The sequence below is a fragment of the Somniosus microcephalus genome, chromosome 2, assembly GCF_052327205.1.
Source record: "Somniosus microcephalus isolate GS21.2 chromosome 2, FLI_Smic_1.0, whole genome shotgun sequence".
Classification (NCBI taxonomy): Eukaryota; Metazoa; Chordata; class Chondrichthyes; order Squaliformes; family Somniosidae; genus Somniosus; species Somniosus microcephalus.
In genome coordinates, this window is record NC_140988.1 from 153998425 (window position 1) to 154015423 (window position 16999).

The 16999-nt window shown below is 45.8% G+C and overlaps 1 protein-coding gene across 1 annotated transcript in view; it reads right to left on the reverse strand.

The window, feature by feature from the left end:
- LOC147123030 (transmembrane protein 144-like) overlaps positions 1 to 16999 on the reverse strand; it is a 131942-nt gene that overhangs the window by 2258 nt on the left and 112685 nt on the right. Inside the window, exon 9 of the mRNA XM_085963837.1 lies at positions 6181 to 6234. Coding sequence (XP_085819963.1) covers positions 6181 to 6234 — 54 coding nt within the window. The remainder of the gene's footprint in view (positions 1 to 6180; positions 6235 to 16999) is intronic.

Below are 16999 nucleotides of genomic sequence, written 5' to 3' on the forward strand. Positions count from 1 at the left end.
AGAAGGAAGTGTAAATTAGAATGGGTGAATTCAATACCAAATCAGATATAGAAAGTGAAATAAAGAGGAAAAGAAAGACTGAATTAAGAGAGAAAAAAGACAATAAGTTAAAAAAGTTTAACTTTAAATTGACATTTTTAAAATCTACAATTAAAATCTGTAGGAATGAGACTCCACACTTTTAACACTTGTCACATTATTTAAAGGGTACTTAGACTGGAAAGGACAAGACTTAACTTTCTGTGGTGAGCTTAGTTTGTATCTACCATGCAAATACAACAACTTCACGCCATTCGATGCTTTTCAGTGGTGAGGCAGACAACATCGTTTTCACAAAGCTAAACAGTACCGCAACAACAACAACTTGCAGTTATATAGTGCCTTTAGCATAGTAAAATGTCCCAAAGTGTTTCACAGGAGCGTTATCAAACAGAATTTGACATCGAGCCACATAAGGAGATATTAGGACAGGCTTGGTCAAGAGGTAGGTTTTAAGGAGCGTCTTAAAGGCGGAGATGTTTAGGGAGGGAATTCCGGAGCTTAGGGCCGAGGCAGCTGAAGGCACGGCCACCAATGGAAAGCAAATAAAATCGGGGATGCACAAGAGGCCAGAATTGGAGGAGCGCAGATATCTCGGAGGGTTGTAGGTTACAGAGATAGGGAGGGGCGAGGCCATGGAGGGATTTAAAAACATGGATGAGAATTTTAAAATCGAGCCATTGCTGGACCGGGAGCCAAGGAAGGTCAGAGGACACGGGTGATGGGTGAACGAGACTTGGTGTGAGTTGGGATGTGGGCAGCAGAGTTTTTGATGAGCTCAAGTTTATGGAGGATGGTGGGTCAACCAGGAGATCATTGGAAGAGTCAAATCTAGAAGTAACAAAGGCATAGATGAAGGTTTCAGTACCAAATGAGCTGAGGCAGGGGCAGAGACGGGCGATGTTACAGAGGTGGAAGTAGGCGGTCTTTGTGATGGAGTGGATATGTGGTCAGATACTCATCTCGAAGTCAAACACAACACCAAGGTTGCGAACGGTCTGGTTCATCCTCAGACAGTGGCCAGGGAGAGGAATGGAGTCCGTGACAGGGACAGAAGACAATGGCTTCGGTCTTCCCAATATTTAGTTGGAGGAAATTTCTGCTCATCCAGTACTGGAAGTCAAACAAGCAGCGTGACAAATCAAGAGACAGTGTAGGGGTAGAGAGGTGGTAGTGAGGAACAGCTGGGTGTCGTCAGCATACATGTGGAACCTGATGTGTTTTCAGATGATGTCGTTGAGGGGCAGCATGTAGGTGAGAAATAGGAAGGGGCCAAGGATAGATTCCTAGGGAACTCTATAGTTAATGGTGCAGGAGCGGGAAGAGAAGCCATTGCAGGTGCTTCTCTGGCTACGGCTGTATAGATAAGAATGGAACCAGACGAGTGCCGTCCCTGCCAGCTGGATGATGGAGGAGAGTCTTTGGAGGAGGATAGTGTGGTCAACCATGTCAAAGGCTACAGACAGGTCGAGAAGGATGAGCAGGGATAGTTTACCTTTGCCACAGTCACAAAGGATGTGACCTTGATAAGGGCCATTTCAGTACTGTGGTGGAGTGGAAACCTGTTTGGAGGGATTCAAAATGGAGTTGCGGTAAAGATGGGCATAGATTTGGGAGGTGACAACACATCAAGGACTTTGGAGAGGAAAGGGAGGTTGGAGATGGGACGGTAGTTTGCAAGGACAGGTCAAGGGTGGGTTTTTTAAGGAAGGGGTGATGACGGCAGATTTGATGGGGAGGATAACAGTACCTAAGGAGAGGGAACCATTAATAATATCAGCTAACATGGGGGCCAGGAAGCAAAGTTGGGTGGTCAGCAGTTTAGTAGGAATAGGGTCGAGTGAGCAGAAGGTGGGTATCATGGACAAGATGAGCTCAGAGAGGGAATGAGGGGAGATCGGAGAGAAACTAGAGAAAGATGTGAGTTCAGTGCTAGAGCAGGGGGAAACCTTAGGGGAAGTTTGGCCCGGTGGGCTTGGGAAAAGGAGGGAAGCAGCTGAACAGCTGGTCTCAATCTTCGTGACAAAGAAGTTCATGGGCTCCTTGAATTTGTTGTTGGAGGTAAGGATGGCCGAAGCCGGATGGTTATCTTTGCATTCCAGGATAAGCCTGGAATAGTGAGCAGTTTGGCAGAGGAGTGCAGCAATGTTCCCTTTAATTTTTTTTTGGGTGCACGACCCCTTCAAAATACAGCGCATGCGCAATTTTTCCCATTTAAAAACCGGTGAGCTGGCTGCGCAGGAGCTTCAGTGCGCTGTGTGGCCGCATGAGTAATGTGGTCCAACATGTTCTGCCGATGAATGGCTAAACCAGTTGTCCGCCATAAACGTTCAAATCTGCATCCCTTGAACCTAAGGGAGCAGAGATGGGGGCCGTACCGGGGAAATGACCAGGGTGGGAGAGAGCAATGGTTTTCATGGGGACAAGGCCAGCAAAGGTGCCAGTGAAGGTGTGCTTGAGCAGATTGGTAGCTGCAGATATGTCATGGTGAATGGAGGGCAAAAGGCTTGACAGTTGGGAATTTGAAAGTACCGTAAGTGAATTGGGGGAGTTTTTTCCAGGGGCAGATGCAGAAGGAAGTGGGGTTGGGAAGGGGAAGGGGATTTGGGTTGGAGTGATACAAGGAAACAATCAGAGATGGCTTTATCGATGATTGACACGATGAAAGTAGAAGCCACATGAGATGGCAAGGTTGAGGGCGTGGCCGTGAATATGAGTAAGGGAGTTTATATGGAGGGAGAGATTAAGGGAGGATAGGAGGGCAGTGAACTCAAAGGAGAGCAAGCATGATGAGTTGAGATGGAGGTCGAAATCACCGAGGATGAGAAGTTGCTTGGTGCAAAGGCTTATTCGGATAGTAACGGTTGGATTTTTGAATTTAACAGCACATATGTCCCTTGCCTGAAGTTGCTGTACCATTTACACATAAATAACAGCGAGTGCCATTAGCCTTACCGTTATTTTGATAAGAAAATATGGGCCCATATAATTTATTTACAGCAATTTTACAAACTTGCTGTTGTTCACGATTTATCAAAATAACAAAGGCACTTCCGCTGCGCCATCTTTCAACATAACTAGACTCCTGCAAACAGTTTCTCACTTCTTACATGGCAAAACAGCGCCACAGAGTCAAACTCTTCCAAACCCTCTGCTGGCTGTAAGCTATAGACAACCGCAGGTAAACTCCCACTCAGAGAATTCTGGCCACAAAGCTATCCATCAAAGCATGGCATCCAGTCACTGAACCTCCCCCTTTTCACTGATCTGTGATTGGTGTCATGTAACTTGACTGACCTGTTTCTAGATTTTTTGAAGACATGTCGAAACAAGAAACATAAGCAAGCTGTAGCATTTTTAATTGCATAGACTGGCTGCCATTTTCCAGTATTCAAACACAGATAATGCCTGTGGAATGAGCCAGGAATGTTCTGTGGTTCAGAAGCTTTGAAAGAAAAGCTTGGCATTTAAACAATTAACATATTAAACTCTCATCAATCAGGAACCAGCAATAGATATATTAATATCAGCACATCCCATCATCACCTAGAAAAACAACTCACCTACATTTAGCTACAGTACATGGAAAATGCCTAATTGATTTTACGTGAGCTTAGATTTTTAACACCTCCAATGCTGTTACAAATAGGTAACAACAACAACTTGCATTTCTATAGCACCTTTAACATAGTAAACTGTCCCAAGGTGCTTCACTGGAGTGTTATTAAATAAAGTTATTCAAATCAATAGCCTAATGCAGGCAAAAATGTTTCATTTTTGTTACAAGCACAGAAAAATCTATTTTATGAATAATTTGATGATTTTAATTCTGGTCAATGAACTTACTGTGAATCTGTGAGCTATAATTACTTCAGGCACATATCAATAAAGTTTCCTGCTAATGCTTTAGTAATTTTCAAATTTAGTATATTTCTGTCCTTATCCAAGTGGGAAATAGGGCACGTTTCTATTTTAGATAACTCGCGTCATCATCAAACACTCCCAGGTCAGGTATTGGCTAGCCAGCTACACAGTGAAGCTGCCTCTAGCTGAAACTACAACAGTGTGCATTAGCCTCAACTGTGCCAGTGTGAAATTTTCCATTTTCCACACTAATCATCCTTCTGTCATTGTGGCCTCTCTCAATGGGACTGTCTAATTTGTAAAGGTGTGGTAGGACGCCACAACATGGCTGCTGCCTTTCGTATAGTCCAAAATGGGGAAGGCAGATCTACACATGCATGAAACAGATCTGTTTCTACATGCACAAGCATTTCTTTTTTTAATTGTAACAGTCAATAATGGGCTTTTACTGACCAGATTTCAATTATCAAGCAGTCACCCCAAGAAACAACAGTCCAGTTCAAACCGGGCTGCCCAAACTCATTTTATACAAAACCCTTCATTTTCAACTAATAATCTAGTTGGACCACATAGAGAATCCAAAGACCCATTTCTCAATTCCCCTTCTGCAAATTTTAGAATTCTTCAGCAGCTCAGATAATGTAGTAATTTGGTGCCTGCTCTTTAACTTTTGCCACATTAATCCATATATGTATGGCTGTGGGGACAGGGCCAGGGAATAGGACTAATTGGATAGCTCTTTCAAAGAGCCGGCACAGGCATGAGGGGCTGAATGGCCTCCTTCTGTGCTGTGAGATTCTATGGTCTTCTGTAAAATAAATATTTTGCTACTATTGTTACTGCATACCATCTCAGTTCATATAACTGCAATGCATCATCAAAGTCAAATAGCTACCAGCAGCTTCTGAAGTCCCCCAACAACACGAGGAGCAGGGAGCGTGCAGTTGGATTTCCATCCAGTCTGCAGCAGCATCATAAGTGAAGAGTAAATGCAATGGTCTTGTCAAATTAAATAATAATATTGTTTCCACTATATCTTTTAGTCATATAAAGATGTAATTACATGTGTAAGCTGTAAATTATTTTGAAAGCTTGCTCATTTCATGGTGGAGAAAATTACTTCAAGTCCAATTACAGTAATTTTCTTAATTTTTGAAAACAAACACTCCAGTACCATGACTGCTTAATATTCACATGGACTGTGAGGCACTGATCAATACCATTTGGCATGTTATTGGGCCCAGGAAGGTGTCAGATGGCATTTTATATAGTTATTACATAGAATAGAATTACACAGAGATTTACAGCATAGAAACCTGTCATTCAGTCCAACAGGTCTATGCCGGTGTTTATGCTCCACACAAGCCTCCTCCCACCTTACTTCATCTCACCCTATCAGCATATCCTCCTATTCCTTCTCCCTCATGTACTTATCTAGCTAACCTTAAATGCATCTATTCACTTCAATCACTCCCTGTGGTAGCGAGTTCCACATTCTCACCACTCTCTGGGTAAAGAAGTTTCTCCTGAATTCCCTATTGGATTTATTAGTGACTATCTTATATTGCTGGGCCCTAGTTTTAGACTCGCCACAAGTGAAAGCATCTTCTCTACTTCTACCATATCGAACCCCTTCATAATTTTAAAGAACTCTATCAGGTCACATCTGTTTTCTCTTTTCTAGAGAAAAGAGCCACAGCCTATTCAATCTTTCTTGCTATTTACCCTCTCAGTTCTGGTGTAATCCTTGTAAATCTTTATTGCACCTTCTCCAGTGTCTCTATATCATTTTTGTAATATGGAGACCAGAACTGTGCACAGTATTCTAAGTGTGGTCTAACCAAGGATCAATACAAGTTTAACCTAACTTCTCTGCTTTTGAATTCTACAATGTTATGTAGTGCAGATTTGACCTGCAACAAGTGATTTTTTTTTAAAGAGTAACATACTATTCAGTATTTTCTTTTTTTCTCGCCATTCTATTATGAGACAAGGACCCTGGTTTCAGGTCATCCATAATGGTGCTCTTGTTCCTGCTGCTCGGAAGCACGCAAGTGCAGCCTGGGCACGATGCTCACCTATAGCAGTCTGGCTGAGCTTGTACCTCAGTGTAGTGGGCAACTGAAACTGCATCCCACCTTTTTGTAGCACCAAGTGAAAATCCTTTAATCACCGCTGCAGGAAAATGTTACAGTTTCTGTTTATTGTAAATTGAGCGATTCAGACTTCTGTTTAAATGTTTCTAAAACTATTTCTTTGAAATTCAAATGAACTGACCTTTATCTCTTTAAAGTAAAACACTCCCCATATTAGAGAGATTACAGCAGGACCCTGAAAAGTAAAAAGGAAAGTTGGGATCATTTTTTTACCGAAAGGTGCAATACTACTTTTAGTGCAGCCAGTAAAAGTTAATTCTTCCAATCCACTTACTGTACTTGTGTAACAGATTGACACTTACAGTACTTCAGCCACATGAATAAAATTTATTGAAGTATTGCATTCACCACGGCCCGTATTTTCCAATCAGAGGCTTCCTGCATGCGGAGGCTTCCGATCTGGAAAAAATCTACGTCCTTACCTGAGGGCTCCGGAGGTCCGGACATTTCCGGACTCACCACAAGTGAAAGCATCTTCTCTACTTCTACCTTATCAAGCCCCCTCATAATTTTAAAGAACTCTATCAGGTCACATCTCAGTTTTCTCTTTTCTAGAAAAAAAAATTAGTTTTTTACGGGGCTAAAAATAAACTTACCTTTTTTTAAAGTATTTTAAAATTATAAATGAATGAAAAAAAAATATTTTTTTACTATTTTAAACTCTTATGCTGGTAAAAGCAGGCCTTACGCCTGCTTTTACCAGGCGTAAGATTTTTAAGGGATTTCAGCGGGCGGAGGTTCTGCAGAAAGCGGAACTCTCCACCCACAGAGGCCCTTCTCCAGGGCAGGCGTCCGATCTGTCAAGAGGATTCTTGACAGATCGGAGGTGCCGATTTTCAGCGTATGCGCTTTGCATGCCTGAAACCGGCACTTGCGAGGTCCCTACGGGTGTGTACACAGCTCGTACACCTGTAGGGATTGGAAAGTACAGGTCCACATTACAAATTAAAATTGCACTAAATTTATATCTGTAACATACTAAAATCCTTGAGTTGGTAATGCTGTCATGCTCCCCACACTATATGGTAATACAGAAGCAAAATACTGCGGAAGCTGGAAATCTGGAATAAATCAGAAAATGCTGGAAATACTCAGCAGGTCAGGGCAGCATCTGTGGAGAGAGAAACAGAGTTAACGTTTCAGGTCAATAATACTGCCTGACCTGCTGAGTGTTTCCAGCATTTTCTATTTTTATTTCAGACTGTAATGGTAATGCCTGTTATTCTTACTGGCTGCACAAGATGGCATTGTAACCTCTAAAACAACAATATTATTAAAACAATACCTGTAATCCTGTAAATTCCAGGCTGTAACCTCTCTCAATAAGCACAACTAAAAGACATAGCATTTCTACCAAATAACTGGGCAAGGCCACAGGATATTCACCAGTGTTTTTTTTTAAATCGTACTGCTACCATAAAGGTTCTTTTGATTGATTCTGATGCCAAGGGGTTAAATATATTCTACTTCATCACTGTTTGAGAACACTACAATACAGAAGATACGACAGGCAGTGATTCCTGTTATTTTGTAATACCACAAAGTTGCTGAAGCAAAAGCGTTTTCGTATGCAGGCCACCGTCTGAGGCTGACCAGACCGTTCGCAACCTTGGTGTCCTATCTGACCCCGAGATGAGCTTCCGACCCCATATCCTCTCCGTCACCAAGACTGACTACTTTCACCTCTGTAACATCGCCCAACTCCATCCCTGCCTCAGCTCATCTGCTGCTTAAACCATCATCCACGGCTTTGTTACCTCTAGACTCGACTATTCCCATGCTCTCCTGGCACCCTCCATAATCTTAAGCTCATCCAAATCTCTGCTGCCCGTGTCCTAATTCGCAGCAAGTCCCGTGCACCCTGTGCTTGCTGATCTGCATTGGCTCCCAGTCTGGCAATGCTTCGATTTTAAAATTCTCATCCTTGTTTTCAAATCCCTCCATGGCCTTGCCCCTCCCTATCTCTGTAACCCCCTCCAGCCTTCCAACCCTCTGAAATCTCTGCGCACTTTTGCATCCCCGATCTTCACCGCTGCACCATTTGCAGCCGTGCCTTCAGCTGCCTAGGTCTGAAGCTCTGGAATTCCCTCCCTAAACCTCTCTGCTTCTCTACCTCTCATCCCTCCTTTAAGATGCTCTTTAAAACCTATCACTTTGACAAAGCTTTTGGTCACCTGTCCTAATACCTCCTTAGGTGGCTCGGTGTCACATTATGTTTGATAATACTCCTGTGAAGCGTCTTGGAACATTCTAATACATTAAAGGTGCTATATAAATGCAAGTTGTTGTTATTATTGTTGTTGTATTACGCTGCATCTCCTAATTTATGGGTTTACTCATATGTCCTTTGCAACAACATTGCATACTAAGTATCTGTGGAACAGGGCTCTCTTGAAAATCATGGGTTAGATGATATAAATTGTACCAAGTTCCAGACTGTCTAGTTCCTGTTCAAAGAAATATCTGTTACATAATGATTTCTCACTTCTATGAACCTGATCCTAGTTAATACATTCTCTTACTGTTGAACATTAAGGGCTAGAAATTCGTTATCGCCCAGCAATGGGCAGTGTCAGTAGAAAAGTTGGAGAAGTAGCGCCAGGCACAAATGAATCATGCTTGCAGAATTCATGCTCACTGCTCAATAAAATGAATGGAGTACTAAATCAAGTCTTAAAACCCAAGCTCATTGGCGTTAGACTCAAAGGTTGGACCAATATCAGATGCAGTCTAATCGTAACTCATCATTGCATTGGCGTTTTTCACTACTTAAAGGAGAAGTTCATTGATGCTGCAGCACCTCATTCTCAGCATGGCTGGCTGGGCAGCTGCCGCAGAAGCAGAAGCAGAAGAAGGAGTAGGAGCCGGAGGACTAAAGCAGGTGTGCTCATGGCAGATCCACGCCCCAGGGAGAGAGCCCACAGATTCTCTGTTGAAGCATTGGAGGCATTGGTGTTCGCTGTGGAGAGACGGAGGGCGGTGATCTACCCGGCAAGAGGCAGGAGGCCCTCACCACAAGTCTTCCGCACCATGTGGAGGGCGGTAGTGCAGCACATCTCGGACAGCACTGTGGTCCCCAGGACCCACACACAGTGCAGGAAGAAATTTAGCGTACTCACTCAAGTGGTCAGGGTGAGCCAATGCTTCAATAAAAGCTACATACCTCCATCTGAACCACAAGCTTCACACATTGCCCAAAGCACCACACACCCAGCACTCACCCACCAACAATCTCTACCTGTAGTGTATGTGCCTTTAAGTCAGAACTACTTTTACAGTTCCTGTATACTGTAGTACCGGCAGTGACCACACCTGTATATAAGCTTTGCGCATGCCTCTGTACCCCTAGTCTTGAGACTACCCTCCTCCAGTAAAGACCTGTTTATTGTTAATGTACAGCATCCGTGTGATTATTTAATAACAGCATATCCACTGAACCACGGATCTAACAGTGGCGACGAGTGTCGATTCGAATCTACCTGCAACATTTAAAAAAAAATAGTCGAGGCCAGGAACACTGGCGTCGACCACGAGCAACCACCCAGCAGTCAGGCAGAGATTGAACTTCGCAGTGGAGGCTGTGGAGAGCCGGGCTTGGTTCCCCAGCCATGACGAGCAGCAAGAGACCGACGACAGGTCCAGCGCAGACCCTTCCCGAGCAGCGGCGGCTGGAGCCGACCAATGGCGGAGAGAAAGCCGAGCAGCGTCGACGGGGTAAGACAGAGGGTGAAGAGCGCAGGGCGCAGCCGGGGGTTGAACACCAAGCAGCGTCGAGAAAAAGAAAACAAACCGGAGAGAGAGAGGGTAGAGAAACAGCCGGGTTCTAGACTGAGCGGCGTCGAAAAATATAAAAAGAAGAACGCGCAGAGCACAGCCAGGGCTCACAGGCTGAACAGGGTCCGCGGGGGAAAGAAAGGGGAGCGCGGGAGATGCCATTGAGCCGCGGAGAAGAAGAAAGAGCGCGGGAGACGCCATTTTTAGAAGCCGCAGCGGAGAAGAAGGGCGAGCGCAGGAAGGAAGGAAAGCGCAGGAGACGCCATTTTGTGCCAGTGGAGAAGAAGGGGAAGCGCGGGAGGCGCCATTTTTGACAGTTAACTCACACCCAAGGATGCCGAAGAGTGGCAGTATCTCTACGTTCGACAATGAAGTCGAAGATTGGGCAACATATGTGGAACGTATTGAGGTGTACTGCAGGGCGAATGAAGTGCCAGATGCTAATAAAGCACTGGTTCTGTTAAATTCCATGGGTGCAAAAACTTATGGGTTACTGCGAAATCTAATAACCCCAGAGAAGCCGGTAAACAAGAATTTTGAAAGCATAGTAGAAATCCTACAGGACCACTTAAACCCCACACCGCTGCTGATAGCAGAACGATTTAAGTTCCATAAAAGGAACCAACACAAAGACGAAAGCAATGCTGAGTACCTAACGGAACTGCACAAGCTATCGAAACACTGCCAGTTTGGAGCGGGACTAGCAGATACGTTAAGGGACAAGTTTGTGTGTGGGCTACAAAGTGAAGGAACCCAGAAACAGCTTCTATCAGAAAAGGACCTTACGCTGGACAAAGCTTTCAGTATGGCAGTATCACACGAAGCAGCCGCAAGGGGCGCTGCAGAGATACAACGGAGACCGCAAGAATATGGCACCAATGAAATGTCCTATGGAACAGGGAAGTGCTATCGCTGCGGCAGAACAACACATGACCAGAAAGATTGTTGGTTCAAGGACCAAGTGTGCAGACAGTGTGGGAAAGCAGGACACATAGCAAGAGTCTGCAGGTCTGGGAAGAAAACCAACAGTAAGAAATCTCCACAGGAGAAGTAAAAAAGGTACACCAGGTGATGGACAGTGGTTCAGACGAACAGAAAAGTGACACAGACTCCGGAATCAAGGAGCTGGGTTGTCTGAAACTACATAAGGTAACAGAAATGGAGGATCACCAGACTATCTGGGTTACACTCAAGATAGACGGAGTCCAAGTGAAAATGGAATTGGACACAGGGTCAGCTCTAACAGTCATAAATCAAAGAGACGACAAGCGGCTATTTTCACACATACCCTTGAAAGCTACAGAGATTGTCTTGAAGACGTATACGGGGCAAAAAGTCTACCCCAAAGGAAAAATAAGGGTGAAAGTGACATATAAAGGCCAGGAAATACCTAAAATGGATATATATGTATTGCCAAATGGAGGACCACCACTGCTAGGACGTGAATGGATCCGGAAGATACAATTAGATTGGCATTCCATACAGGCACTGAAGGTTGAGGCCAAAAAGGATGACGACATCACACCTGGACGACTGTCAAAAATGCTAACTGACGCAAAAGAAGTGTTCCAGGAGGGACTAGGAACACTAAAAGGAATAACAGCAATGATTAAAATAGAGGAAAATGCAAGCCCAAAGTTTCTGAAGGCCAGACCAGTGCCTTATGCGATCAGACCAGCTGTTGAAGCAGAGCTGGAAGGGTTGGAACGTTCAGGAGTACTGTCCAAAGTGGACTGGAGTGAGTGGGCTGCACCCATCGTTCCTGTAATGAAGAGGTCGTTGAGTAATACACCTGGGGAACCAAAGAAGGTCCGCATCTGTGGGGATTTTAAGGTGACAGTGAACCCAATCCTTCACACGGTACAATATCCGCTTCCACAAATTGAGTATATTTTCGCCTCGCTATCTGGAGGTAAACGCTTCACCAAAATTGATCTAGCCCAGGCGTACTTGCAAATGGAGGTAGAAGAAGCTTCGAAACAATACCTTACAATCAACACTCATAAAGGTCTCTATCAATACAACCGGCTGGTGTTTGGAGTAGCCTCGGCTCCGGTTATCTGGCAAAGGGCGATGGATCAGGTCCTGCAAGAGATTCCAGGGACCCAGTGTTATTTGGACGACATCTTGGTCACGGGCGAAAATGACGGTGATCACCTCGCCAACTTGGAGAAGGTGCTCACTGGATTAAAGGAGTATGGGCTACGAGCTAATCGCCACAAGTGCGAGTTTTTCCAGAAACAGATCTTGTACTGTGGCCACGTCATCGATGAAGAGGGGTTACATAAGTCCCCTGACAAGATTGAGGCAGTAGTCAAGGCTCCAGCACCGGAAAATGTGTCACAACTAAGGTCGTTCCTTGGGCTGGTAAACTACTACCACAAGTTCTTACCAAATTTGTCCACGGTATTACACCCACTGAACACCCTACTGCAAACAGGGTTACCATGGAAGTGGGATGACGAACGTAGACGAGCTTTCCAGAAGTTTAAAGAATTGATCACATCAAAAGAGGTGTTGGCCCATTTCAACCCAGCACTACCAATTCGTTTGGCATGTGATGCATCACCCTACGGCATTGGAGCGGTGCTGTCGCACAAATTCCCAGACGGGTTGGAGAGGCCAGTAGCCTTTGCGTCTCGGTCACTAACCTCAGCCGAGCGCAACTACGCCCAGATTGACAGGGAGGCCCTCAGCCTAGTATGGGGAGTAAAAAAATTGAACCACTATCTGCATGGGCAGAAGTTCACCTTGCTGACTGACCACCAACCACTTGCCTCCATCTTTAATCCTAAGAAGGGCGTTCCAGTGATGACTGCACAGCGGTTACAAAGATGGTCCCTGTTTCTAGGGGCGAATCAATATGAAATAGACTATAAAGGCACGAAACAGCATGGGAACGCTGATGGGCTATCGCGCCTGCCACTGCCTACTGTGGAGGAAGCACCAGCAGTGGACCCTATCGAGATATTTTATTCATCAATAATTGAACGATTGCCAGTAACGAACGCAGATATAGAGAAGGAGACCCGCAATGATCCGACGCTGTCTCGGGTATATGAATTGACGGTGAGGGGATGGCCAACTCATGGTGACTCACTGTTGCCAGCATTCTCATCCAGAAGAGAACAGCTGTCAGTATGCCAGGGGACAGTGATGTGTGGATCCAGAGTGGTGATTCCACCCAAGTTAAGGGAGAGAGTGCTAAATGAGCTACATGAAGGTCATCTGGGGGGAGTGAAAATGAAAAGCCTTGCTAGGGCTTATGTGTGGTGGCCGGGAATTGATCAACAAATCAAAGACCTAACTAAGAGCTGCTTAGGATGCCAGAAGGTCCAAAATGCACCACCACATGCCCCTCTACACCCATGGGAGTGGCCCTCCTCTCCATGGCAACGGGTGCATATTGATTTCGCTGGTCCATTCATGGACTCAATGTTCTTAATAGCAGTGGATGCTCATTCAAAGTGGCCTGAGGTGATAAAAATGTCTTCAACCACTACAGAGAAAACGATTGCAGTCCTACGGACCATATTTGCCAGAAACGGTTTGCCAGAGCAGATTTGCTCTGATAATGGACCACAGTTTGTGTCCGACGAGTTCCAAAAATTTATGAGAAGGAATGGGGTAAGGCATTACACATCCGCCCCGTATCATCCAGCCACAAATGGATTGGCTGAGAGGTTCATACAAACCTTTAAGAAGGCGATAAAGGCCATGTGCGACGATGAAATTCCACTACAGCATAAGATGGACAATTTCTTATTAGCCTACCGAAACGCGACACATGCAGTTACCAACCAGACCCCGGCCATGATGTTCTTTAACCGAAGGTTGAGATCTCGTCTGGACTTGCTCAGACCAAATGTGCGAAGAAAGGTTGAGGACAAACAATTCCAGCACATCAATGAGAAGCCGACAAGGAGCTTCAATGTAGGGCAACCAGTCTTGGCCCCCATGACTATCGAACAGAGAAATGGCAACCCGGATCGATATGCACAAGGCAGGGGCCATTAATGTACACAGTGGATGTCGGGGAGAACATTGTGAGACGCCACGTCGATCAGATCTTAGCATCACAGGAACGCGTCAACCCCATGTCTCGAGTACCTGGGGATGAACCTGACATACCGGTAGCATCTACCTCAGACCCAGTAGCAGTGGAACCCGATGAACTATCCGATGAAAAGGGGTCAGAATCGCCTCTGCACCAAGAACAAGAACCTCCGGAAAGGCGCTATCCCGAAAGGGTCAGGAAGCCGCCCCAAAGACTGAATCTATAAATGGACTTTTGTTATTTAATGTACATGTTGAAATGTCAATTGTTATTTGAATATTAGGGGTACTACTAATCTAAAAGGGGAAGAATTGTAGTGTATGTGCCTTTACGTCAGAACTACTTTTACAGTTCCTGCATACTGTAGTACCGGCAGTGACCACACCTGTATATAAGCTTTGCGCATGCCTCTGTACCCCCAGTCTTGAGACTACCCTCCTCCAGTAAAGACCTGTTTATTGTTAATGTACAGCATCCGTGTGATTATTTAATAACAGCATATCCACTGAACCACGGATCTAACACTACCTACCACCACTCACGCCCACATCTCATACCTTGCACACAATGACAGCTATTCAACTATGGCAGGAACATCACACAAACACATTGCTGCACACTCACTCACACACTTTCCTTTCACTTGCAGGCCAAGGTGGCTCACAACAGGAGGGAGCAGGTGGGGGACAAGCTGACACCCAACCGCTGTAGGCACTGGAGGAAAGAGTGCTGCAAATCATTGTGCGCCATGGCCACCGGCAACGTTGACCCCCTTGGGGACAACAACAGTATGTTCATCCCTACTCCTTCTTCTCACATCCCACTTCCCCCTCACCCCACAAGTGTTTCACACTTTCCAGCTAATCATGCTGTATGCATGCATTTCTCCCTCCCTGCCCCTCTCCCCTAACCTTAACCCGTCTCTTATGCCTTTATGCTTTCAGATAATCAGCAAGCACCTGAGCAGCCTGTCCCTGAGGACACCATAGAGAGCGAGGCAAGAGAAGAGGAGGAGGAAGGACACACCGCGTCACTGCATGTCTCACCCGCAGGCATGGGCTCAGATACTGTATTGTATTCCATCACAATCTGTAACCTTATGGCCTGGCATATCGCTCATTCTACCATTACCATCAAGCCAGGGGACCAACCCTGGTTCAATAAGGAATTTAGAAGAACTTGCCAGGAGCAGCACCAGGCGTACCTAAAAATGAGGTGCCAACCTAAGGAAGCTGCAACACAGGACTACATGCATGCTAAAAAGCGGAAGCAGCATGCTATAGACAGGGCTAAGCGATCCCACAATCAACGGATCAGATTAAAGCTCTGCAGTCCTGCCACATCCAGTCGTGAATGGTGGTGGACCATTAAACAACTAACGGGAGGAGGAGGCTCCAAGAGTATCCCCATCCAGTCGTGAATGGTGGTGGACAATTAAATAACTAACAGTGGGAGGAGGCTCCATGAATATCCCCATCCTCAATGATGGTGGAGCCCAGCACATGAGTGCAAAAGACAAGGCTGTAGTGTTTGCAACTATCTTCAGCCAGAAGTATCGAGTGGCTGATCCATATCGGCCTACTCCTGAGATCCCCACCATCTCAGAAGCCAGTCTTCAGCCAATTTAATTCACTCCACGTGTTATCAAGAAACGGCTGAGCGCACTGGATACAGCAAAGGCTATGGGCCCCGACAACGTCCCGGCTATCATGCTGAAGACTTGTGCTCCAGGACTAGTCGCGCCTCTAGCCAAGCTGTTCCAGTACAGCTACAACATTGGCATCTATCCGACAATGTGGAAAACTGCCCAGGTATGTCCTATCCACAAAAAGCAGGACAAATCCAATCCAGCCAATTACCGCCCCACCAGTCTACTCTCAATCATCAGCAAAGTGATGGAAGGTGTCGTCGACAGTGCTATCAAGCAGCACTTACTCACCAATAACCTGCTCACTGATGCTCAGTTTGGGTTCCGCTCGGACCACTCGGCTCCCGACCTCATTACAGCCGTGGTCCAAACATGGGCAAAAGAGCTGAATTCCAGAGGTGAGGCGAGAGTGACTGCCCTTGACATCAAGGCAGCATTTGACTGAGTGTGTTATCAAGAATCCCTAGTAAAATTGAAGTCAATGGGAAGCAAGGGGAAAACTCTCCACTGGCTGGAGTCATACCTAGCAGAAAGGAAGATGGTTGTGGTTGTTAGATGCCAATCATCTCAGTCCCAGGGCATCACTGCAGGAGTTCCTCAGGGCAGTGTCCTAGGCCCAAACATCTTCAGCTGCTTCATAAATGATCTTCCCTCAAACATAAGGTCAGAAGTGGGGATATTCACTGATGATTGCACAGTGTTCAGTTCCATTTTCAACTCCTCAGATAATGAAGCAGTCCATGCCCGCATGCAGCAAGCCCTGGGCAATATTCAGGCTTCGGCTGATAAGTGGCAAGTAACATTCGCGCCACACAAGTCCCAGGCAATGGCCTCCCCAACAAGAGAAAGTTTAACTACTTCCCCTTGACATTCAACGGCATTACCATCGCCAAATTCCCCGCCATCAACAACTTGGGGGTCACCATTGACCGGAAATTTAACTGGACCAGCCACATAAATACTGTGGCAACAAGAGCAGGTCAGAGGCTAGGTATTCTGCGGCGAGTGTCTCGCCTCCTGACTCCCCAAAGCCTTTCCACCATCTACAAGGCACAAGTCAGGAGTGTGATGGAATACTCTCCACTTGCCTGGATGAGTGCAGCTCCAACTACACTCAAGAAGTTTTACACCATCCAGGACAAAGCAGCCCACTTGATTAGCACCCCATCCACCATCTTAAACATTCACTCCCTCCGCCACCGGCGTACTGTGGCTGCAGTGTGTACCATCTACAAGATGCACTGCAGCAACTCGCCAAGCCTTCTTTGGCAGCACCTCCCAAACCCGCGACCTCTACCACCTAGAAGGACAAGGGCAGCAGGCGCATGGGAACACCACCACCTCCAAGTTCCCTTTCAAGTCACACACCATCCTGACTTAGAAATATATCACCTTTCCTTCATCATCGCTGGGTCAAAATCCTGGAACTCCCTACCTAACAGCACTGTGGGAGTATCTTCA